General features: G+C 61.2%; 1 protein-coding gene across 6 annotated transcripts in view; it reads left to right on the top strand.

Annotated features, from left to right (window-relative positions):
• The window catches only part of MROH1 (maestro heat like repeat family member 1), a 56,189-nt gene that overhangs the window by 15,810 nt on the left and 17,226 nt on the right, over window positions 1-23,153 (top strand). For 3 of the 6 annotated variants that reach the window (XM_087731338.1, XM_087731631.1, XM_087731716.1), the window contains 22 exons: window positions 68-187; window positions 1,201-1,311; window positions 2,347-2,491; window positions 2,628-2,668; window positions 3,269-3,410; window positions 3,747-3,799; window positions 4,489-4,596; window positions 5,615-5,734; window positions 8,875-8,997; window positions 10,076-10,222; window positions 10,418-10,444; window positions 11,888-12,010; window positions 12,554-12,633; window positions 13,172-13,307; window positions 14,523-14,618; window positions 15,158-15,262; window positions 15,439-15,574; window positions 16,093-16,205; window positions 17,589-17,741; window positions 19,219-19,373; window positions 20,226-20,391; window positions 21,143-21,339. In XM_087731338.1, the coding sequence (XP_087587464.1) occupies window positions 68-187; window positions 1,201-1,311; window positions 2,347-2,491; window positions 2,628-2,668; window positions 3,269-3,410; window positions 3,747-3,799; window positions 4,489-4,596; window positions 5,615-5,734; window positions 8,875-8,997; window positions 10,076-10,222; window positions 10,418-10,444; window positions 11,888-12,010; window positions 12,554-12,633; window positions 13,172-13,307; window positions 14,523-14,618; window positions 15,158-15,262; window positions 15,439-15,574; window positions 16,093-16,205; window positions 17,589-17,741; window positions 19,219-19,373; window positions 20,226-20,391; window positions 21,143-21,339 (2,597 nt within the window). The remainder of the gene's footprint in view (window positions 1-67; window positions 188-1,200; window positions 1,312-2,346; window positions 2,492-2,627; window positions 2,669-3,268; window positions 3,411-3,746; window positions 3,800-4,488; window positions 4,597-5,614; window positions 5,735-8,874; window positions 8,998-10,075; window positions 10,223-10,417; window positions 10,445-11,887; window positions 12,011-12,553; window positions 12,634-13,171; window positions 13,308-14,522; window positions 14,619-15,157; window positions 15,263-15,438; window positions 15,575-16,092; window positions 16,206-17,588; window positions 17,742-19,218; window positions 19,374-20,225; window positions 20,392-21,142; window positions 21,340-23,153) is intronic. The other 3 variants (XM_087731420.1, XM_087731484.1, XM_087731550.1) reach the window with 3 other exon arrangements.

The raw sequence follows: 23,153 nt of genomic DNA on the forward strand, positions 1-23,153 counted from the left end.
CCCCCCTGCAGGCAGCTCTTCCCCTCCGCCCCGCACCGATGCCGGTGCCGCTGCTCTGCCCGCGCAGGTGAAGCGGGCAGTGGTGCAGGTGATCAGCGCCATGGCTCACCACGGCTACCTGGAGCAGCCCGGCGGGGAGGCAATGATGGAGTTCCTCGTCCGCCAGTGCGCCCTTCCCTCGGACGCGGTAAGCACATCCAGGTGGGGTGAAACTCCTACAGAGAGGCACCCAGGTGGGACTGGGCAAGTCCCTGTCTGTAGCTGTGCCCGTCCTTGGCTCCCTGCAGCACCGATTCAGGCAGACCCACGGGGGAGGCAGCCCAGTACCCGGGTCTGCGGATGCACAGCGCAGCCTGCAGAGCTCTCCCATCCAGCCTGGCCACCGCTGCCCTCAGCGGAGCGGTGTGGCTGGCAGAAGCCTGCATGCTTTGCTTCGCTTCGCCTGCGGCCTCTCAACCCTGAACCCTCCCCAGGGCAGCCCTTGCGCTAGGACCAAAGCGTCCGAACCACCTGCAGCCCCCAGTTCTGCCCCCGTGCAGGCTCCCCACGTCAGGCCCTCGGGATGTCCCCCTCGCCATCCCCACCGCCCAGCCCTCAGCCGGCAGCATGGCAGCTTCCTCCCCTTTTTCCCTGATGGCGTGTTGTGGTTCCTGCCTCTGGAGCAAGGAGGAGCGGGGCAAACCTCGGGAGCAGGAGGGAGGCCGTTGGGACAGCTGTCCCTGCGTCCAAAGGACACCAGCCAGGACGTGGGGGCTGCACCGACAGGACCTCCACCTCCTGCCGGCTCCGTGCCCACCATGTAGCCAGGCTGGGTCAGGCTGCTGCCCTTGCAGTGGGGGCAGATCCCTTACGTGGGGGCTTGGCTGCCTCCAGCCCCGCTTGTCCAGCTGGGCTGCAGAGATGTGGGCACAACTAAAAGCACCCCGGGGCTCGGATCATCCCTTTCCCCCTCAGAGAGGAGCAGGGGCGATGGTTTGGGCTGCGGGAGCTCTGCAGCCCCTCTGAGCTGCATGCGTAGAGCTGGAGCACGTGCTGGAGATGGGCCATGAACCAGGAGGCTTTCGGGTTCTGCCCGTTCCTCCCAGCACGCTGTTTGCCCTCTCAATGACTCGGGAAGCATGTTTGCTAAGGGAGTCATCCAGAGCTGCTGCTGGCCGTGCTGCGGCATCCACACTGACCTGCACCTCCCCTCTCCTCCAGCAGCCCAAAAAGCAGCCGCTGGACGCCGATGACCTCACTAGTGACAGCGTCCAGAGCATCAGCGTCAATACGCTCTTTCTCCTTAGCACGACTGTTGACAGGATGAACAACGTGAGTCTGCACAGTCGTCTCTGCCTCTGGGGTGGTCGGTGCTGGCCCCAGAGCCACCGTCCGTGCACCGGGGGGCCCGCGCTGCCCTCGGCACAGCCCGCACGACCTGTGCGACGTGCAGGGTGCCCCGTATGCCAGGCGGGATGGGTTGTCACTGCTCCCAACCCTTGTAGGAGCTATTGCCACCATCCTCATCCCTCCGAGAGCAGGGCAGAGGTTTGGTTTGGGAAGCTGTCCTCCCACGGGCCCGTGCGTACCCTCCCCACCAGCTTCTCTAAGGCTGGAGCGAGGCAGGGGTGCTGGAAGTCCTCAGCTCAAGACAGACATGGATCTGTTGGAGCGGGACCAGAGGAGGCCACCAAAATGATCTGAGGGCTGGAACCCCTCTGCTGTGGGGACAGGCTGAGAGCTGGGGGTGTGCAGCCTGGAGAGGAGGCGGCTGCGGGCAGAGCTGATTGCGGCCTCGCAGTGGTTAACGGGGGCTGGTAAGAAAGGTGGGGACAGGCTTTTTAGCAGGGCCTGCAGCGACAGGACAAGGGGGGATGGTTTTAAACTGACAGAGGGGAGATGCAGACTGGATCTAAGGAAGAAATCTTTTACACTGAGGCTGGTGAGACACTGGCCCAGGTTGCCCAGAGCGGTGGGAGATGCCCCATCCCTGGACACATTCAAGGCCAGGCTGGACGGGGCTGTGAGCACCCTGCTCTGGGTGAAGATGTCCCTGCCCGTGGCAGGGGTTGGGGGGGATGGGCTTTGAAGGTCCCTTCCATCCCAAACCATCCTGTGATTCTGTGAAAGGGCTGGAGCTTTGGTGGGGCCGGAGTAGGGCACAGGCAGTGGACACCCCCCCTCCCTGAACAACAGCACTGCCAAAGGGCACTCGGGGATTTTCCCTGCCAGGAAAAGGCATTTGACCTGGCATCTCCCCCTCCTCTCCCTCTCGGTCCTGTGCTCCGGTGCAGGATCTCCATCCCGTAGCCAGGCCCCTGCCGGGAGCCCTGCGCCAGCCGTGCCATGCTCCCCGTCTCCCGGCAGGTTCTGTGGCCGTACCTCCTGGAGTTTGTGACCCCAATACAGTTCACCAACGCCCTGACCCCGCTCTGCAAGAGCCTCATGTATTTGGCCGTGAAGAAGCAAGAGGAGGGAGAAAACGCGTCCCTTATCCGTTACGACCTGAATGGTCAGTGCCGGCCTCTCCCGATGGACGCTGGGGTGCGCGAGCCTGGGACTCGTCTGCAAGCCAGGCAGCCGCCGGCCGGCTTTGTGGGCGCTCGGCGGGAGATGCCATCTTACGCTTTTTTCCCTTCTGTTTGTAGCAAATCTTCCGTCGCCCTACGCTCTAACGACGAGACTGCTGGTAAGTGGCCTGCAGGCAGAGCTCTTCCACTCTCTGGTACGGGCACATCCAAAGAAAGCTCCCTCCCGCCCCTGTCCCCGATGGACTGAGAGAAGGGGCGCCTCGCACGGCGCCGCACCGGGCCCGCCCCAGCAAACAGGCGGGGTGAACGCCCCGTTTCGCCCCACTGCTCCAGGCAGAGGTGCCCGTACCCAGAACCACCGCGCACCTCTGGGGTTGGGCGCAACGCCGTCCCCTCCGCACGCAGGAGCGTCTCCATCTAGGCTGTGAAAGCTCAGACCCCCCGAGGCACCCAGAGCCCTAAGTGGGGTGTGCAGCAGTGCGGATCTCCAGCTCTTCTTACAGGGCTTTGAGAAACTGGCCCTCGGTCCTGGGCCTCGCTCCCCTTTGCCCAGGGATGAATCCCGGGTGTGGAGAGACGTTCTCTCCTGACAACATTTCTCTATCGAGAGCTGGAGCAAAAGGAGGAAGCTGTAGTTTCTTTGAGGTGTAGCGATCAGTCGCTTCCCAGTATTGCGCTCCCATCTTTTGTCTCATATTTTCTGATTCGCAACCTGGAAGTGACTTTCTCTGCACTAACGCCCATCCCCGACCTTTCAGGTTGTATCTTCACAGCCCTACGTAGGAGACTGCCGGGGGGCGGCTGCCCTGCGGCTGCTGACCGTATTGCATTACAGCGTCCACCCCGCGCTGGACCAGCTCTGGAGCAAGCAGGTCCCTCTCTTGGTGGAGCACATAGAAGGTAGGAAGGGGCTTCTGCTCGGGAGAAGCTGCTGGAGTCACCTTCTCCAAACCGGACTGCGTGCGGGGTGTCCACGAATAGGGTGGGGGACTGCCCATGTGCCTGGTGACCCTCGGTACATTGAAGCTCTCTGAAGAAGTGCCATTTCCCATTTTAATAAGGACTTTAATCACCCTGGTGCCACTAATTCCTGCCAGGAGTGCCTTTGTGTCTGGAGTGGTTAGCCCCGCTGTGCCAAGTACAGGACACACCGCATCTGAAGAGCGGTCGGCCCCCGCTGCATGGTGTACAGTGAGGATGAGAAACCAGTGTAAAAAAAAATGTGCTTTCTCCTAGAGAACACGGAGAAGTCCCTGTCCCAGAAGGAGTGGGAAGAGAAGCTGCTGCTGGTAAGGGTCCCCGTGCTGGGGAGGCAACGGGCGGTGGGCAAGCTCTCCTCAGCTGGGCTTGCCGGGGCTTCGCGTGCAGGACAGGAGCACGGGCTGGCTCCGCAGAGGGTATTCGCCTTCGCCCGCCCTGGCAGCGGGCGCAGAGAGGGTCGCTCGCTGTCACGCTGCCGGGTCTCATCGCTTCAGAAGCAGGGCTGCAGGTCAGCGCCGAGGGTGACTTGTGGTTCCTGCAGGGAAAGTTAAAAATGAGCTTTCAGGCTTGCTGGTGGGTCAGAGAACAGCGCTCCCAGGAGTGTCTCCCCGCTTAATTGGAGAGCCTTAAAATAGGGCATGGAGAAGCAATTAAAACTGGGCAGGGCTCATCTGCTCCTCTGATGATGGCAGTGTTACCTGGGTGCAGTTTATCTGGGAGGAGACCTGACTCCGAGGAAAAAGGCACCTTTCTGGAGTGGGGGGAATGGCTGCGTGCTGGCAGGATCCGCTCGGGTGGGCAGCCTGCCTTCCGAAGGGCCGGGCGGCCTCCCGTGGTGATCCGGGGGGTGCCCGCTCGCGCAGTGCGGACCAGGGTCTGGGTAGGTCCGACGCAAGCCCCGGGGTTTTACTTACTGCGCTGCTCTCGTCCTCCCGGCTGAGGCCCCGTGCTTAGCCAGCAGCAGGTTGGTTAGGGCTGACGGCTCTTCCTCCCGCAGTTCCTCCAGGAGACGCTGGCGGCCGTTTCTGACAACACGTGGATTTGCCATTTTGTCACGGAGATGTGCAGGCAGCTGAACAGCTACAACGGCTTCCCGCTGGAGAAGGTGATGGTCGGGGGGAGCGGGGGGATCAAGGGGCTGGCAGTGCCCATCCCGCCGCGGTGTGCTGGCAGGGGCAGGGCTCATCCAGCCCTTGATGCTTTCCGGGAGCATCGTTCTGCCGACAGCTTGGCGCTGGGAAAGGGGTGTTAGGAGGGAAGAAGAAATAGCAAGGGGTTAACGAGGCGGCTGGGTAGGCGTGAAAATGAAATACTGGTCAGTCCACAGCCGAATCGCTGGCTCGAGAGGTCCCAGCCAGGCCGCGTTGCTCTGCCTGTGCTGGTCAGACCCAACTCGTGATCTCTGCAGCTTGCGTTGCATCTGCTGAGAACGGGCCTGGAATTAAGCTGAGCGAGAAGCGAGCTGAACCAGGACAAGCTCTCGGGCGTAGAGGGGAAGGAACCAAAGAAGCCGGTTCTGACTCTCTGGTGGGCTGCGAGGTTGTAACCTCCGGGCTGGCGAGGGCAGAGGAGAGGGGAGGCCTGGCTGTGGTGGCTCAGGAGGGAAGGGGTCTCCCATGTGCAGGCGGCTGCCGAAGGCCTTGGTGTTCCTGTTGGGATGTAGGAGCAGTCGGAGCTGAGCCTGGCTTGGCTGGTCACCGGGGGCTGCGGAGGCATCGCTGGAAAATCCATCTTTGTGCTCCCTCTGTCGCAGTGACTTTGTTTCTCTCTGGGCAGGAACCAGGGTTTCGTTATACCTGTTCCTGGCTCCAGTGAAGGCAGTTGGCTCAGTGCTGCTCCAGGGTTAACGGCGTATTGCGACGCTGAGCTGCCGGTCGGGCTCAGCTGAGAGCGCCTCGGTGGGGAGGCTTTTCCTTGGACCGAACGCCGCTCTGTGGTGGGACTTCTGTCCCAGTGCTCCGAGCATCCCAGCTGCGTACGGCCGGGCTCTATCCTGCACCTTTGCTTTAGGGCCCAAGCCTCCAGCGTGCTGCGAGGAGCGATCTGTGCGTGCCCAAGCTCAGCCTGCCTCCGAGGGCTTGGCAGGGTTTCACGGGGTGGTAATGTTCCTCTTGCTCTTCCAGAACTTCCTCTATAAATGCATCGGGACGACGCTTGGGGCGTGTGCCAGCAAGGACCTCGTGCAAAAGCAGCTCCAGGAGCTCCTGGAAACAGCCAGATACCACGAGGAGGCAGAAAGGGAGGTGAGGAGGAGTTGTGCCGAACATCCCAAGGGTTATCCTGACAGAGCAGTCATAGAATCACAGAATCGTTTAGGTTGGAGAAGACCTTTAAGATCATCGAGTCCAACCGTTCACCCAGCGCTGCCAAGGCCACCACTAAACCATGGCCCTCAGCACCACATCTCCCCGGCTGTTAAATCCCCCCAGGGACGGGGACTCAGCCCCTGCCCCGGGCAGCCTGGGCCAGGGCCTGACAGCCCTTTTAGGGGAGACATTTTTCCTAAATATATAATCTTGCAGAGATGGCATCCTATTTCTCTCCTTCTGACTAGGTTACTGTTGTCAGGCCTATTGTCATATTTAAATGGCAGCTATTGCAATTCGCCAGTCCTGCCATGCAGACCTCTCTGTTCTGGTCCCACCATGCCTGGCCTGGGCTTGTAGCTCCTGGAGAATGGCTTGTGGGGTAGGTTGCGTGAGCCCAGAAAAGTGAAGAGAGCCCTCCTGCAGCGCCCCAACGGCAAGAGGGCTCGGAAGCTGGGTGGGATGCAGGGGGGTGCCTTGGGCCACTGTCTCCAGTGGCCTGTGGCCCCAGGCTGGGACAGGGTACTGTTTGCCAGCCCTGAGGGTGCTGGCAGAGCTCATTCCTTGGGGAAATTGTAGAAGCAACAGTTTGGGTTGGAAGGGACCTTTAAAGATCATCCAGTCAAATCCTCCTGCCGTGGACAGGGACATCCTTCACTAGATCAGGTTGCTCAAAGCCCTGTCCCACCTGCCCTTGAATGCTTCCAGGGATGGGGCATTGACCACCGCTCTGGGCAACCTGGGCCCGTGTTTCACCACCCTCAGTGTAAAGATTTTCTTCCTTATGTCCGGTCTAATCCTACCTCTTTCAGTTTAAAACCACCCCCCCTTGTCCTGTCGCTGCAGGCCCTGCTAAAAAGCCTGTCCCCACCTTTCTTACCAGCCCCTGTTAACCACTGCGAGGCCGCAGTCAGCTCTGCCCGCAGCCTCCTCCTCTCCAGGCTGCACACCCCCAGCTCTCAGCCTGTCCCCACAGCAGAGGGGTTCCAGCCCTTGGACCATTTTGGTGGCCTCCTCTGGCCCCGCTCCAGCAGCTCCATGTCCTTCCCGTGCTGAGGACCCCCGAGCTGGACGCAGGGCTCCAGGGGGGTCTCCCCAGAGCAGAGCAGAGGGGCAGAATCCCCCCCTCGCCCCGCTGCCCACGCTGCGGGGGATGCAGCCCAGCAGACGCTTGGCTTTCTGGGCTGCCAGCGCATGTTGCCGGCTCACGTCCCGTTTGTCCCCCACCAGCGTCCCCCAGTCCTCCCCCGCAGGGCTGCTCTCCATCCCTCCATCCCTCCATCCCCCAGTCTGTGCTGGCAGTGGGGCTTGCCCCGACCCGGGTGCAGGACCTTGCCCTCGGCCTCGTTGAATGTCCTGGACAGACCCACAAGTCCCGTGTTGCCAGGAGGGTGTCTACAGGTTTCGGGGATGGAGCTGCTGCGACAGCCTGGGCTGTGTCTGGAGCTGCTCTGTTACTGCCAGCTGCCGTCTCGCAGGCAGAGCTGTCATCGCTGTCCTGTCCCCGGCAGCCTGGCGCTGCCCCTGTGACAGCCCAGCGAGCCTCTGCCTGCTGCCAGAAGGGGCCTGTTGGCTCCTGCTTTGTCCTTGGGCTGGGGCTTGCGTAGCCCCGCAGGTTTGGGGAGTTAAGCCAGAGCTATGGGGAAAAAAAACACAAACAGGCATTTTCTTCTGGCTTGGCTGCCCGTCCTGGCCTGCTGTGGGGTCTGACGGACTCAGCCCCCCGCTTTGGCAGCCAGCTGTTAAATGAGCGTGGCTGATTCATGAAACATTCCCACCTTCTGCAGCGTTAACTCACGTCCCTGGTGTGAGCTCTTGCTCCCTCGGACCCTGAAGGTTGCCCTGTCCCTGCGGCAGGGAGGGGACCTTGGTCTTCCCGCTCCTCTGGGAGCTGCTGTCACCCTGGGGGCTGCGGCAGCATCTCCTGCTGCTCCCCAGAGCATCTCCACTGGTGAGACGTTTCTCTGGGCTCTGGCAGCTCTTGCCTGCGCCAAGGGCTGGCGACATCTCTGTCTACCTGTGCTACGCTCCGCCGAGCCTTGCACCCTCCATGCCACCACAGACCTGGAGCAGCTGGGGATGCTACTCCACCTTCCCTGGGTGACCTCCAGCTCGTGGGCTCGAGTCGTAGAATCACAGGATGGTTTGGGTGGGCAGGGACCTTTAGAGGTCATCCAACCCCCTGCCATCAGCAGGGACATCTTCCACCAGACCAGGTTGCTCAGAGCCCCGTCCAACCCGACCTTGAATGTGTCCAGGGATGGGGCATCGACCACAGCTCTGGGCAACCTGGGCCAGTGTCTCACCACCCTCAGAGTCAAAAATATCTTCCTTAGATCTGCCCTCCTTTAGTTTAAAACTATTGCCCCTTGTCCTATCGCTACAGGCCCTGCTAAAAAGTCATCTGCTTGTGGCTCCTTTGCAGCATTTTCTTCACCGCCAGCTCAGATCCTCCGCTGCTACCCTGGAGCTGAGGTCAGGGTCGAGCTTTTCCTGGCTGGCTTCGTGCTCCGGCTTCGCACGCTCCCCGGCTTCCCTTTGAGCTCTGCCTGCTCCGTCGCCCACCGCCTGCAGCTGCCTTTAAGTGCAGTGCAAACACACGCTAATGGTGCCTGGCTTTGCTCCAGCTTATGCAACTCTGTCAAGGGCTGCTCTTGAATAAACTGTTTATGGAGTTTCAGCCCAGCTTGCTAGACCTCCTGGAGGTAGAGCAGAAAGGCAGGACCTGCTAAGCCTGCTCTGCTCTCGCTTCCAGCCGGAGCGCTCGACCGGGCTCCTGTCTCCCGCAGAGCGGCTGACATCTGCCCGCTGGAGAGCGTGCTGCGTCTGTCCTGTCCCCGCGGCTCCTCTGGAGCGGTGTCCCAGCCTGTCACCCAGACAAGGACATCGTTGTGCCCTGTAGCCCCTGGAGGCAGGTCCCCGTCCCGGGAGAGGGGAGTGCTGGCTGCCGGGGCTGCTCCCAGCTGGGCACGGCTCAGGTGCCGGGAATGAAACCAATAAACAGGCTCTCTTTAAGTGTCAGCTGGGGCTGGTGAATTAATAGCTTTCTGCTAATGTGTTTTCACTGCTTCCTCCAGGGACTTGCTTCCTGCTTTGGGATATGTGCAATAAATCACCTGGAGGAAACCCTGGCCAAGCTGGAAGATTTTGTTAGGTCTGATGTCTTCAAGAAATCCGTGGGGCTGTTCAGTATCTTCAAGGTAAGAGCCAAGGGCCCCCGCTGCGACACAGCCGGCAGCAAAAGGCTCACACAGCCCCCTTCAGATATGGCGTGTGCTGGAGCGGTCCTCGGGAAAGGAGTTAATTTCCTGCCTCGGTGGGTTTGGCTTGGGCTGGGATATCCTCCGCCTCTCCGGAGAGCCGCTCTTGGCATCAGGGGCTGCTTGGCATTAGCTCCTTGCTCACAGCCATACACTCCTGCAGACTCGCGTCCTGGTGAAGCTGCTTGCTTGCTGGGTGGGCTCGAGGAAGCTGTAATTTGGCTTCTGCGTCCGGCGGGGGACCCCGGCCTGATGCGGAGCGTGGTCTGGCTGTCACCCACGTCGCTGCTCGACGGCGATCCCCACGCGGCTCCTTGCAGCCACGTGCGCGCCCCAGGAGACGGGGTTGTTCCGTGCCCCGAGCGCTGGCAGCAAACGCCCTTCCTCCAATTTTCTGACCTAGGCAGCTGTTTTAATTCCCAGTCTCTTAAGACTGGATGTGTGAGGGACGGGATTAGTGCTGCGTGGGCATGGAAGGGACCCTGGCCCACGACAGAAAGGTGCCCAGAGCTCGGGAGCTGGCCAAGGAAGCCCTCGTGCAGCCCTTGCCCCTGCCCGGCCCCGCGGGCCGTGGTACGAGGGGGGTTGGCCACGAGCTGCTCCCTGGGACAGCGCAGGTGAAACCTTTCAGTGGGCAGTGGATGCTGCTTGCTAGCACGGTAGCTAACCAGCAGTTAACCGGGTTAACCTGGCCAGGCTGGGGCTCACGTACTTCCCCGCAGGGCTCTGACAGGTAACGCTCGATGGCAAAGTGGGGCTTGTGCCTCGGACAGAGATGTGCTGTTGGTGCAGCTCACGCTGGGATGCCTGAGGCTCCATCAGGGCTCTGGAGGTCACTGCCACCACCAAAAGGATGGGAAGCAAAGGTCCGAAACCCGCTCGGAGGGGCCCTGTTTTCCAGGGGCACCTTCAGCTGGTTGGGCAGACCCTGCAGAAACCACCTCCCCGTGAGAGCTGGGAAGAGCCGGCCCTGGTTCCCCACTGTTCCCCCCGTTAACTTTCTCATCTGCTGTAACAGGACCGCAGTGACAACGAAGTGGAGAAAATAAAGAGCACTCTCATCCTCTGCTACGGATACGTAGCTGTGTACGCGCCCAAGGAACTGGTGCTGTCCAGGATCGAAGCAGACATCCTGAAGAACATCTTCCAGTACTTTAACACCAAGGTAAGCCGCTGCGACGCCCCGTCCTCCCCGGGGAGGGAGAGCCTGCCCGGGCGAGCTGGAGCAGCCAGGCTGTTCTGGATGCTCTGCCCGAAGGGCCCTGCTGGGACCCGCGGGCAGCCCCTGGGAGAAGGTCGTTCGCTGCGGCGTCTGCTCGCTCGTGCATTGCTAACGTGTTTTGTTTTTTCACTTGTTCAGGTTCTGGGAATAAAGGTAGAAACCAAGGTACAGTGTGAGGCGTTAAATTTGAACTCCTCTCTGCTCTTTCCTGCTCTCTCTGTCTGCCTCTTGCTCTGGGTTCCCCTCGAGAGCAGCCCGGCGCTGTGCTCGCAGCAGCGCCCCTCTGCCCGTGGGGACCGGGAGAGCCGCGGGAGCTGCTGCTCCTCGCCTGGAGCTCCCCAGCCCGGTCCTCCGTGCTGGAGCCGTTGCCTGAAAGTGCCAAAACTCACAGCAGAGGGGAAGAGAAAAATGCCTTTCTGGCAGAGCAGGAGCTGTAGGTGAAAGCATGGCTCAGGTGGGCGCCACCATGGTGAAATGCTGAGCCTCCCACGGGTGCCAGCAGCCGAGCTCGCTGCCCGCGGGCAGAGCTGAGCCTCTCACCTTCCACCCCTTCTGCTGAGGCCGTGCCTTTCCTGCGAGCTCCGTGTGGCTGGAGCTCGCAGAGCCGTCCCCAGGAGGGAGCGAGCCAGTTTGGGTTTGCAGTCGTGGCAAGATGAGCCGTGCCCGCCCTGGGAGGCGAGGGCTGGCGTTCCCTCCCCAGAGCCGCTCCGGGCCCTGGTACGGGGCGGTGCTCGCGTCCCCTGCCCGCGGAGAGGGTGGTCAGGCAGCCCCTCCGCTCCCCGCACCCATCCTTTGCTGGGGGAAGCTTGGGGACGCCAGGGACCGAGCTGCAACCCACAGCTCGGCTAAAATCCACTAAACTAATTTTCCTGCTTCCCCTTGGAACAATCATTCAACGGGCAGATATTAAAATCCAGATTACTGTCCTGGGGGCAACGAGGGGCTGTATTTTCATATTTCTCTTTTTAAAGGCTGAACAAGAAAAATGGCATTTGTCAAGTTGAACTGTCAGGCCAAGGACCCCTTCTCTGGGCTCCACTAATGCGTTTTCCTTCTGGGCTCCCGCTGGCACTAACAGCTTCTGCAGAGCATCTCCGGCCCCCGAGCTGGGGACCTTCTCGCTCAGCCCCCCCCCGGCTCCCTGCCCTCCTGAGGGCTGGGACGAGGCGAGCGCTTTTAACTGGGCTGCCTCCTCTCGACCCCGTGTCGACTGTCCTGGCCCCCAAGCTGCGTAGGAGGAAGAGCTCCTGGCAGCTTCTGGAGTTGCCTTGGGCATCTCGCGTGCTCAGGGCGCTGCCTCGGCGGGGAGGAGGGAGGACTGTCCCCTTCCCACGTGCTGCCAGGGCAGAGGCTCCTGGTGTCCAGCTGCTCTGTGACACTGGGGTGGCCAGCTGGGACAGGGTGCCCTTCTGCTCCCCGGTCACCAGCGAGCCCATAACGTGGATGAAGAGCAGAGAGCCGAGCCCACACGCTGCTAACAGCGCAGATCAAGCTGTTGTGCTCAGCCTGAGCACCAGTTTTGGGGGGACACCGGTGCTGGGTGGGATGACAAGTTACGGTTGTGTGGTAAGCCTGGTCTTCACTTCTCCCCCTGGGTTCTGCTCTCAGGACCTGACCCTGAAGCTGTGCCTCATCCGGAGCATCTGCATGATCAGCCAAGCCATCTACAATGGTGTCAAGTGTGGGGACTTCATCTTCTCCCGCAAAGCTGAGCTTGTGGCCCAGATGGTGGTAAGAGCAAGCCCTGGAGATGGCCTGGCCTGGGGCTGGCCGAGGGGACGCCGGGGGAGGTTCCCAACCCACGTTGCTGAGGGTTAAGCGTGGGCGTAGCTGCTCCATCTCTGGAGCTGTGGTCTGGGTGCCTTGTGGGAAGGGCAGGTATGAGTTTGCCCTGCTGAGCCCCGTCCCTGCGTTTGCCGGGCCCTGCTGGGGCAGGGTGCCGACCCCCGTGGACCTGCAGACCTGCGGTCTGGGCTCTGCCCGCCCTTTGAGAGAGGACAGGTCCCAGCAGGGAGCTGAGCGGTGGGAGGATGGCTCGCTGCGAGCAAAAGCAGGCTCACAGTGAGCGATGGTGCTGCATCTCCGTGGCCGCGTTGCCCAAGGCCTGGGGTCGTTGTGCAGCGTTTGGGGTGTCGGGCTAACGCGGTGTGGCTCCTGGCTTGCTGTCTTGGGGAGGCTGGGCTTCAAGGCAGCAATCGCCCTATGGCTTGGCCCATGCCTAGAGTGGGATGGAGGTGGATGTGACCATAACCGTCACCTTGTTCTGCCTTCCAGGAGTTCATAAAAGCAGAACCGCTGGAGGCGATGCGGACGCCGGTTCGCCAGCGGGCGATGATCACCTGCACTTACCTGGTGTATCCTTCCTCTGCACCCATCCCTGCGGGAATGCTGCGTGCAGGGCAGCACTCGCTGGAGCTGCTGCGCTTGCTGGAGCTGCTGCGCCCGCAGAGCCTGACCCCGCTCCCTGGTTTGCCCTGCGGGTCTGGCGGCAGAGCCGAGGCGCTCTCCCTCGGTGGGCACGTTGGTAGAGCTGTGCTAGAAACGGGACGGTCTGGTTGGCATGGCTGCCAGCTAGCTCTCCCCAGTGCTCTCGGGCTCAGTTCTCGTTGGATGCTGCAGTAAATGTTCTTTGTACAAAGCAGAGCCAAGGGCACTGCACTCTCAAGCACCCAAAGATGACTTCTGAGCTCCAGTTAAAAATATTTAGCACGTCACAGCTCCTGACACAGATACTGGGAACACTCTGCCTGCTTCCGATTAAAGCCGGTGCCACGTAGTACGGAGTCAAGTCAGCAGGAATGCATATTAAAATCCTTGTTCCCCGCTTACCCGGGTGAAAGGCGCTCCCGTAGCGCTCGATGCGTCCGTGTTGCTTTCTTAACCTGGGATCAGCATCCTGGAGCCCCACCTCAGTGACCCTGACAGGACGGAGCTGATTGACACCTGCCTTGCTAGCGTGCTTGCCCTGCCACCGCTGGAACTGGTGAAGGAGAGGGATGAGAACGGCGGCGATGCCTTACACAAGGAGGTGCGGTACCCAGCGCCAGCGGGCTGAGGCAGGCGGGGAGTTGCCGGTGCTGCTCCCTCCCACGCCTGCCTGCCTCGAGCCAGCGCTGGCGGCACAAAGCCGATGCGGAGCTAACATCGCGGGGTGACGCGGCTTTGTTCTGCGGCGCAGGAGCTGCGGTCCTGGCTGCTCCGGGACAGTGGTTTTGGGGCAGCGCACAGATGCCTTTTCACAGTCCTGTGAGCCGTCGGGTCCTGGGGCCCCAGCACCTCCCTGGCAGCCCAGCAGCCGTGGGAAAGGCCTGTTTTCAATTCGGCTGGGCACCTCGGGGGAAGCAAGCCGCAGCCTTTCCTCTGCTCACTTATCTCTTGAAAAAGCCTGGCCCTTCTGTGCACTGATAGCAAGTGAGAAAATATGAGCTTATCAGCAAGTCCAAATGCTGCTAATAAGAGCATGAACTCCCTCGAGGGGAAAAATCAAATGATCCTGGAAACCCTGCAGGGTAGAAGGGGCCTTTACATAACTAGCTTTTGAAAGGCTGCAGCTGCTTCTCAGTTGTGGTTGAGTGCTTAATGAATGAAAATAACATACTGCTAATGAAGTTGTTGCAGCTGCTGGGGGGCTGCAGAGCGGCCCTGTGCGCCGCCGTATCGCCGGCTGCTGCTGCGGCTCCTTCAAGGTGAGCTGCAGAGCAGGAGCCTGGGGCTCTGGCTGTCCCCAGCTAGCGTTTGCAGGCATCTGGCCTAAAAATTTAAGTTAATAATCCTTTTCTTCCATCCTACAAAGCTTTGTAGTTTTTATTTTTTGGAGTTTATCCCAAAATAAGACCTGGTAGGAAACTGTAAGCATCTGCAAAGGGCTTGTTCAGACTGGGCTTGCTGGAATTTATCCCCAAGTGGGAGAAGGAACAAATTCCCCCCTGGAAAGTCTGTGCTATCATGCTGGGCTCTGGCTAGCTGCTGGCGCTCGGCACAGGTCATGGCCACCACCGTGCTGGCTCCCACCATGTGCCCAGCACTTCCAGTGAAGGTGGATTTTGCAAACTGGGTTTCAGTCCCTGCTGCGTTTTCCTACTAAGCTGGAGGTGGCCGCATCTTGGCACCCACCACCCGGGAGAGTCCTACAAGCTGAGAATAGGTGCGGAGAGAGAGATCTCTCCCTCCTTGCGTGCCTGGGCTGGCTCTCCGGGATGAGGCGCAGCGCTTGCGTAGCCTGTGATCAGTCTTTCCTCCTTAGATGCTGTATGGTGACACCATCAGTGCACTTAAAGACCTGCTGAAGAGTCTCCTGCAGAGGAACTTGACCCCCCACGGGCTGCAGGACATGTTTGCGGTAGGTGCAGCCTGGCTTTGGTGGGTTCCTCAGGGAGAAGCAGGGAAGCCGAGGTGCCTGCCTGCCAACAGAGGTCACGAGGCAGAGACAGCTTTGGACCCAGAGCGGGGATTATGAGACTGGTCCTCGCTTCTCCGTGTGACGTGGGGTCTGGTGTGGCCCTAGCCCCCCTCCTGCAGAGGCTGGGCACGCAGCGCGGCTGCTCTGCTGTGGTGCTCACGCTGCCTGGTTGGGGCAAGGTCTCGAGGGGAGGAAGCAGGCGATTGCCCCTTTGGGCATGCCTGCTGTTGCCCGAGAAGGGTGCCCAGCACGTGGCTGACGAGGAGGTCTCTGGTAGCGGCGGGGACGCACATGCAGCCTCACTGGGAGGCAGAGAGCCGGTGTCGTCCTGACGACGAGGCAGGATAAGGTGGTGGGGCGGGGGCCGTAGTTCCCACAGCCCACGCGTGCACCACGGGTCGCTGGGCTGAAGGACGCCTTCGCTGCGCACAGCAAAGCAGCCGAGCTTCTGCTCTCCTTTCTGATCCGTTTCCCTGTAGCATTTGGGCCCCTGGATCAAGTCTAACAAGGAACACGAGCGGCAGCGAGCAGTGGAGGTCAGTGCCGCCTTGCTGGAATTCTACCTGAGCAAGCTGAACGTCAGCGTAAGTAAACCCAGCGCTCCAGCGTCTGTCTCCTTGCTGCTGTCAGCCTTGCTGGGGCTTGTGCGTGCGTCCCTCCCCGCGGGGGTGGGCTTCGTGGCGGTGGGGAAATGCTGTACTGGCTACAGGTGTCCCCGTGCTCTCCTCACTAACGTCGCCTGCGTTTGTCATCCCTGCAGACCGTCATCCCCTTCTACAACCTCGGCGTCCTGATCGCGCTCTTCTCCCCGCGCTGCTCGGACTCCCTGGCCAGCGTTCGCCAGCACGCCATCGACTGCGTCTACTGCCTGCTCTACATCCAGCTGTGCTATGAAGGTGGGTGCGCGGGTGGCGGAGGGTGGTTTCGCCGCTCGGGCGGTGGGTGCCAGCAGCCAGATCCCCCTTCTCCGCGGCTGGGCGGAGGGGTGCTCATCCCATCCCTCCCCGTGCGTGATCCCAAAGCCTACGGATGCGGTTTGCTGCAGAAGCAGGGCTGCTGGAGAACATCAGCGAAGCCTTTGGGTTTCAGAGGCTCTCTCCAAGGCTGGAGTGCAGCGGAGCAGGTTCCTCAGCCTGGCATTCCCCCTCTCTCCAGGAGAGGTCAGTCCTCCACTTCAGATGGAGGCGTTGGGAAAAGCAGAGGCCCTACAGCGCCAGGAGAGGATTTGTCTGGGTCCTGCTCTCCAGAGCGGTGTGGCTCCTTGCAGGGCAAGCTCTTCTGGCCCTTGGCAGCAGCTTCGGCTTCTTGGCTCCCTCCTGAAAGCTGGGCCAGCTCGCGAGTAAAACCCAGTGCTCTGCAGCCTGTGGGTATAAAATGAGGAATGCTGTTCCCTGAATGCTCCCTCCGCATCCAGGTTTTGCCCGGGATCACAGAGATGAGATGGTGGAGGGGCTGAAAGCTCTGAAGAAAGGCCTGGAGGAGCCCGACTTCACCGTTCTCTTCCATACCTGCAACAACATTGCCATGGTAAGGTGGAGGGCAAATCCAGCACGGCCCTGGTCTTTGCGGGGTGGTGGAGCTGTGGAGCGGGAGCTGCAGAGGGCTTGATGCCTCGTCTGTGGCGGTCTGGAGGCTGCTGGGGAGCCCCAGTCTTGCACCAGAAAACAGGACGCTGCAGTCTTCTCCCCCAGCTGGAGAATTGCCCTGGGCTGGCCAGGGGATGCTCAGGGCACCTCGCCCCCAGCGGGGAGCTGCTGGTCCCCGCTTTGGGCACGAGGCCCCGACGAGGACATCTGTGCAGACGCTCTGGGGCTGCAGTGGATGCCAGCAGGGACTCGTGCCTGGCTGCGCTGTGGCTCAGGGCATCCGTTCAGAGGTCTGGCGGGCAGCCTGAACCCTTCAGCCGTCAGCGCTCCCAGCGCTGGGGTCGAAAACTTACTTTGCTGTAGGTAACGCAAGTAGTTTCTGTCCACGTCATCTAAAAGCAAAGGTGGAGGTGGTCTAGCTCAGCCCTGCGGGACCTGCGTGGGGCTCCAGCGTGCTCCAGGGTGGAGACTTTGGCACGTCGTGCTCCTCAGTGGAGGCTGCTGGCCGAAGGAAGCCCTTGAGGTCCGGTGCTTGAGGGCCACTGGGCTCCTGGCCTTGAGGGCCACTGGGCTCCTGGCTGCCTCCCAGCATGGCAGTGGTGTCGGTAAAGCCATTTGGTGCAACTTTACACCCAGAAGGGTCCAAACGTGGCTCTCAAACCACCGTGACTTGAATGACGTGGACAGCATCTGGGGTCTGGTGGTGAGGGATGGGATGAGGGGTGGCCACTCTGCCCTTGAGAGCTGCACGGGCGAGCTCCTCCTTGATGGCCATTTTCTGTGCCGAGAGCTCTGCAAGCATTGCTCCAGAAGGACTCGTAGAGAAGCTGGTAGTATCTCTTTGTCCTGGAAAAGCTGCTATTCCTCAAAGGTTGTCGCTCCAGTGGACGTTCCCCCTACTAACCCATCGGCGGAGCAGCTTATTCCACCGTCAGGTCTGGAGAGCGTGCTGAGGCCTGGGGGAGTATCCTCCCAGCGGCTGGGTGGTGGCCAGAGCAGAGTTAATGGCTTGGTTGTGCTCTCCCAGCCCATCCCAAGAGAGCCCCGAGTTATCTGGCCACACTGGCCAACGTGTGGGGCAGGTGGCCTCCTGCCTCCTTTGGGGCTGTGGCCTGGCCCTTGGTCCCCTCCATTGCCACGGATTTGGGCTCCTGGCTGACGCTCCAGCAGGGCACCGAGCCGAGGAACGGCCGCCCTGCTGCCTGCAGCTGGGGAAGCTGCGCAGGGGGCCCTTCGTCCGGGCTCTGCCGGTGTCATCGAAGGGACCGCTCTCTTCGGAGAGCGACAGAAACCTCTCGCTTAACTCCGCTTGCCCTCTCCCTAGGTGATCGGGAAGCGTGTCCCTCCGGACCAGCTGATGAGCCTCCTGCTCGCCATGTTCGAGGGGCTGGCGGACCCTGATAAGAACTGTTCCCGAGCAGCCACCGTCATGATCAACTCCCTCCTCAAGGAGCGCGGCGGCGTCTTGCAGGAGAAGGTAAGCCGCTGCTGCTCGGCCTTGGCGCTGCCTCCGTGCTCCAAACGCAGCCCGGGAGAGGCGGCTCCAGCCGGCTCTTGCCGCCTCCCTTTCTTCCCACATGCGTAGCCTGCTGACTTCCCGCTTGCGGCTCCCGCAGCTGGTTTGCTGGGGGTGCTGGGCTTCTCTGGTGCAGGCAGGGGTGCTCTGGGAAGGGGCAAGCCCATGCCAGGAGAGCGATGCCCAGCGCAGGGAGAGGTCCAGCCCTGACGGAAGAAGGGAGGTGGGATTTAACCCCTGTCTGAAGGGACTCTGTTCAGCTGTTGCGTTTCTGGCCAGGGGAACGCTTGCCCCAAAGCTTTCGGGGGCTGTCGCTCCTGACCTTGCCTGTTTCCCGTGGACACGTGTGCTCGCGCTCTCCTCCTCCGGCCTCGCAGTCGAGGAAGGCTGCTGTGTGGTAGGAGGCGGCGGCTGCTGGCGAGGCCAGCTCCGGTCTGGCTCTCGCGCGGGTTGAGGAGTTCAGAGAAGCTCACTTTACCAGAAGGGCTCAGGCTCCCTGTGAAACCTTTGCGAGCTCTGGGGGAGCCCAGGGTTCCTGGCTGGGAAGCCAGTCTGAATGCTTGCAGGGCTTAGAGGTGCTGGACACAGAAGGCTTTTTTGTCTAATCCACTACCTTTAGGGCTAAGCTCCCCCTTTCTCTTGCGCTAATTGGAAACACCAGGTCTCCAGCTACTCCGTGGGCTTTCTTTTGCGCTAGAGCTTCTGCTGAAGTCCCGCTCGCTACCTATTAGCCTCTATCCTACATGGGATTGCTCCAGCTTACATGACTCACCTTTTGGTCAGATCCAGTCCAGCCCAGATCCTGAAATCTGAACTGATGCTAAGCCTCGGAGTCTGTGGGGCAGACCCGAGCGCAGCTGGGGACAGAGCGCTCGGCTGCTCTGCACTTAATCTCGGGAATTTGCTGCCAGGCCTGGTCTGCGCGTGAACTTCCTATTTGTCTTAACGTGCGTTTTTACGGCTTGCAGCGAGTGCCGAGGTGTCTCCCTGCGTTCAGCTTGAGTTCCTCTCAGGAACTCGCTTGCTGAGCTCCTCTCGCTGCACCCGTGTCGAGGCTGGGGCTTAGCGCGAGTTCCTCGCCAGAAGGCTCTGGCTGGGGGGCTGAGCGTCCTTGCTGGGTCCTCTTTCCCCTGGGAATACCCTGTGGCCTCCTCCCTCTCCTGGGTGGCGGGGTGGGGAAGGATCCTTGACTTCCAGAGAGGTCTGTGGTTCTGCACGCACCCAGCGAGCAGGCAGACTTCCCTCAGCCAGGAAGATAAACTGCCCCGCCTGACGGCCTGCCCACCCGTGTTGCCTCCTGAAGTCCCGTTACCTGCCTGGGCTGCGATCGAGGGGACGGGACACGCATGTCCTGGCTGCAGGGACTGTCTGACGGTGACCCCAAGTGCTCAACGTGTCCTGGCCCTCGGCTGGATGCCGCCGTCTCCTCTTCCCGCAGGTGCCCGACATCATGAGCATCATCCACAGCAAGCTGGAGGAGGTGGACGAGGAGCACATCCGGAAGGCGGCCCAGCAGACGGTTTACATCCTGGCCTCCCAGCACAAGAGCGTGGTGGTGTCCAGCCTGCTGGGCAGCTCGCTACCCTTTGACAGGTCCTGCCCCGTTCTGCCACAGTGGCCTGGTGCCTGCACGTGCTCTCACGGTGCCTGGGCTTTGGAGCGGCTTTCGCCTAAGCTGTAGCTAATCTTTTGGCTCCTTACCCCAGTAATCAGACCCTGCTGGAATTTCGCTCAAGGATCAGCACGGTCGCTTGCTGCCAGAGCTGCCTTTTGGGGGGCTTGCTGGGCTGGCAGCCGGTGGCTGGGGTGCTCAGTGCCGCTATGCGGAGCGGGCCACCTACCCCGAAGCTGCTGAACGAGTCGGTGCCAGCCCTGGGCTGAGCCTTGAGCAGGTGTTCTCCTCCTCCTCCTCCTCCTCCTCCTCCTCCTCCCGTAACTGCTGCTCCGTTCCTACCCCAGCACGCCGGCTTGCAAAGCGCACGGGGCAAGGCAGGAGCTGTCTGGCTGCTGGTCTCGGGGGAGCCCTGGGGTTTTGGGGTTGCAGGGCAGCTCTGGGTGTTGTCTGAGAGCAGCCGCTGGGTGAGGATCGCACGGCACAGCCTCCGCTGTCACAGGAGGCTGCCGTTGAGCCTTCCCCTGCATGCGGCTCCCGTGAGCCACCCAGGACGGCTCTCCTGCTGGGGCTTGCCGTTGCAGGCTCCCGCTCTCTGTGCCGGCTTTGCCGGCAGCGAGGCGCTAGCCGCCGTTGCAGCGGAGCTGCTGAGCCAGGTGCCTCCTGCCCGGCGGTGACGCGCTCCTGGCCCACGTTTCTGTGCGGTGGGTGACGTGACCCAGGTGGTCCCTGGCGCGGGGAGGTGGCCGACGCTCGCCACCCCTTGAACAGGGCAGCGAGTTAACGGTGGCAGCCAGTGCCAACGCGGCGCTCCCCTCCCTCCTCTCCTCTAGCCACGCGTGCGCCATGTGGCGGTCCCTGGCCACCGAGCCCACCCTCACCTCCCAGATCCTGGAGCAGCTCCTGGAGAAGGTGAACAGGGACGTCCCGTACAAGGAGAGCAAGTGCTTCCTGCTGGGCAGCGGATCCGAGCGCATCGCGACCCCTCTGCCCCTGGCCGTAAGTGTCCCGCTGCCGGCCCGGCCCCACCGTTCCCCACGCCAACACCTGGAATGCTTTTTTTCGTTTCCTTGGCTTGGGGGTTTGTGCCAGGCGTAGACTCTGGAAATAACGCATCGCTGTGTAATGCCTATTAGAGCTAATCCACAGGCTCGTAAAAAGCCTCTCAGGTGTCCATCCTCAAGGGAGACCACTTTGCATTTTATCCCTTCAGAAAAAATAAACCCAGCTTGGCAGCTTTCTAAGCAGTAAAGCAGCTGTGAAAATTTCCTCCTCCTCTGAAGGACCGAATGCAGATGGTACAGAATCGGCCGCGCTGAAAGCAAACCCTCCTCCCCTCCCCGCTCTGGTTTTAACACCCCTCTATATTGTGCTGTGTAATTACGGCTTTTTAAATTGGCCGGAATAGGGCTCTGCGTGCGCGTTGTCTTCCTGCCCATAAAACCTGAGCTCTTGGATCTGCTCTCCTTCCCCAGGTACAGGCTTCAAACCTGCCCCAGCTGGAAACACCCAGCTTTCCCTAGGAGCGGTGCTTTTAACAGCAGCTGTAGCTCCATCGGAGCTGCGTGTGGGATACGGAGGGGTTACGCTGGGGGTAGATGCCGATGCTTTGTTAGACTCGGCGTTGCGGGAAGGAGAAAAAAAAAAAAACCCTCCCGCCACCTCGCTGGGTTATTTACTAACAGATATCGGCGTGGTGTGGGAGATCCCCTCCTAATCCTCTTCTCCCGCGCGCTCGCTCTCTCTCCAGGCCACATGTGCTTTGTATGAGATCATGTCTGCTCCGGAGTCTGGGGCAGCAGTGCTGGGACTCTACCCGCCGTTGTTTGTGACTCTCCTGCTGCGCGTCAGCTGCACCGTGGGTGTTCAGCTACCGAAGAACCTGCAGAGCAGGGAGAGGAGGAGCAGCAGCCACGGCCAGGCCCCCCGGAGCCTCCATCCCTGCAGGTACGGCGGAGCCGGGGCGCCCGGCGCGGAGGGAACGCGCCTACCTGCCATGTGGAACTCATTTTTGTTTGTGCAAACACAAGAGCGTGCGCTGCCTCTGTAATCGGAGGGCTGGGTAATAACACCCGGGCCGTAACGCCTTAGGTATGACAGCCTGACCTCTGGTGCGGTTTGGGCTCTGGGTTTTGGGTTTGGTTTTTTTTTGATGTGTTTTCTTCTGCAGAACACAATCTCTAAATTGGGAAGCATTAAATCAGCCGCCCCTGCAGCCGCAGTGAAAGCTGTGCTTTTCAGAGCTCGGGCAGCCACAGTGCCAGAGCCCTGCCGGCTTGGGTTACTGCCGCAGCCTCCCGAAAAAGCCCCGCTGGCTTTCGGGAGCGGGCCTCGGCGGGGCCCCCCGGGGCTCGCTGGGCACATCGGGGGCGGGTGAGCATTTCTTGGGGAGGGAGGATGGCTCCGCTTCCCTGAAGGATGAGGAGGGGAAGCTGGAAAGAGCAAACTTTTTGGCTTCGTCGCGTCGATGGCTGCAGCATGTCTCGGTCACGCCGCATTGCCGCCCGTTGAGCGAACAGAGCCGGGCCACGATGCCGTCTTGCCGCCACGTAGAGGTGGCAGTGCCGAGCCACCGCATCTGCCTTGTCCTCCTTCGGTGCTTTCGACCTGTGGTGTCCCTCACCGCCGAGGAGGAGACCCAGAGGTCTGGCGGGGAGGGCTCTGGTTGTGGCGACCTGCCCGGCCCCTGCTTCTGCGGGTGCCTCTGGCTTGTTCTGCTCTGCCTGGGGGGCTCCTCTGGCAGAGGGCTTAGGAACGAGTGCCGTTGCCTGTCACCAGCCTCTAATGAGCTCCCCCTTCACAACCTCCGAGCCCGCGCCTGCGGTGCTGAGGGTCTCCGTGAAGGTGGGACTTCCCTTCGTGTGCGGAGAGCTGCCGCTGGCTGCTTCGCCTTCCCCTGGCCTCTGCCCGCAGCACCCCAACTTGGGCAAAACCGTAAGGGTTTGGCTACCTCCAGCCAAGTCTGTACCCGACATTAACGCTTTTATGGTCAAAGGTTGGGAAGTGGCCTTCGCAGGGTAGCAGAAATACGCTGGTCCCCTTCGGGCTTGGCTCACGTTGGAAAGGACAGGGCCTCGCAGGACCCTTTCAGTCCGCCTGTGGGCTGGGGTATCTGCTGCCAGGGCCGTGCTCCTCCCTGGAGGAGCTGCCCTGGCCCAGCACCTAGGGTCACTGCATCTTCTGGTCTTGGCAAACGCCTTCAAGTAGCCCCATCGAGCGGCGAGGGGCGATGCACTGCCCGCCCGGGACGCCAGCGGCCTCTGCGCTGCCCGGCCTGGCAGGCTGCGATAGCAGCTTTTTGAAAGATGCGTTCAGGGTCTGGCCTCTCCTTGGGGCTGGCTCTTCTGGGTTTTAAGAGAGTGTTGTTGTAAAAATGATTTCTCTGTTGTGAGAGCCCCCGAAACCCCAAACGGCCAATTGCTGAACACAGGCAAGAGTCACCGCAGCTGCTAAATAATCCTCTGCTCGAACCAAACAGCCCGGGTTCAAACACCAAAGGGTGTTTGCTGGCGCGGGGCAGCACCTGTGTTGGCCTTGTGCATCTGGCATCTTCAGACAGCGAGGATGCCGAAAGGGCCGCTGCAGGTGAGGCTTTCCCCTGGCCGCAGAGGAAGAGGAGACCGCTGCAACCCTCTGCCAGCTCCGAGTGTGCAGGGTCCGCGTCCCGCGCGGGGTCTGCATCCAGCGCAGGCTATCGTTCCGTGGCGCTCTGAGCCCGTGAGCGCGGTGCTGGCCGGCTTGCTGAGCATTGTCAGCTCCTG

Source organism: Nipponia nippon, unplaced genomic scaffold, assembly GCF_047370975.1.
Source record: "Nipponia nippon isolate SJK-2023a ecotype South Korea unplaced genomic scaffold, ASM4737097v1 scaffold_1, whole genome shotgun sequence".
Classification (NCBI taxonomy): domain Eukaryota; kingdom Metazoa; phylum Chordata; class Aves; order Pelecaniformes; family Threskiornithidae; genus Nipponia; species Nipponia nippon.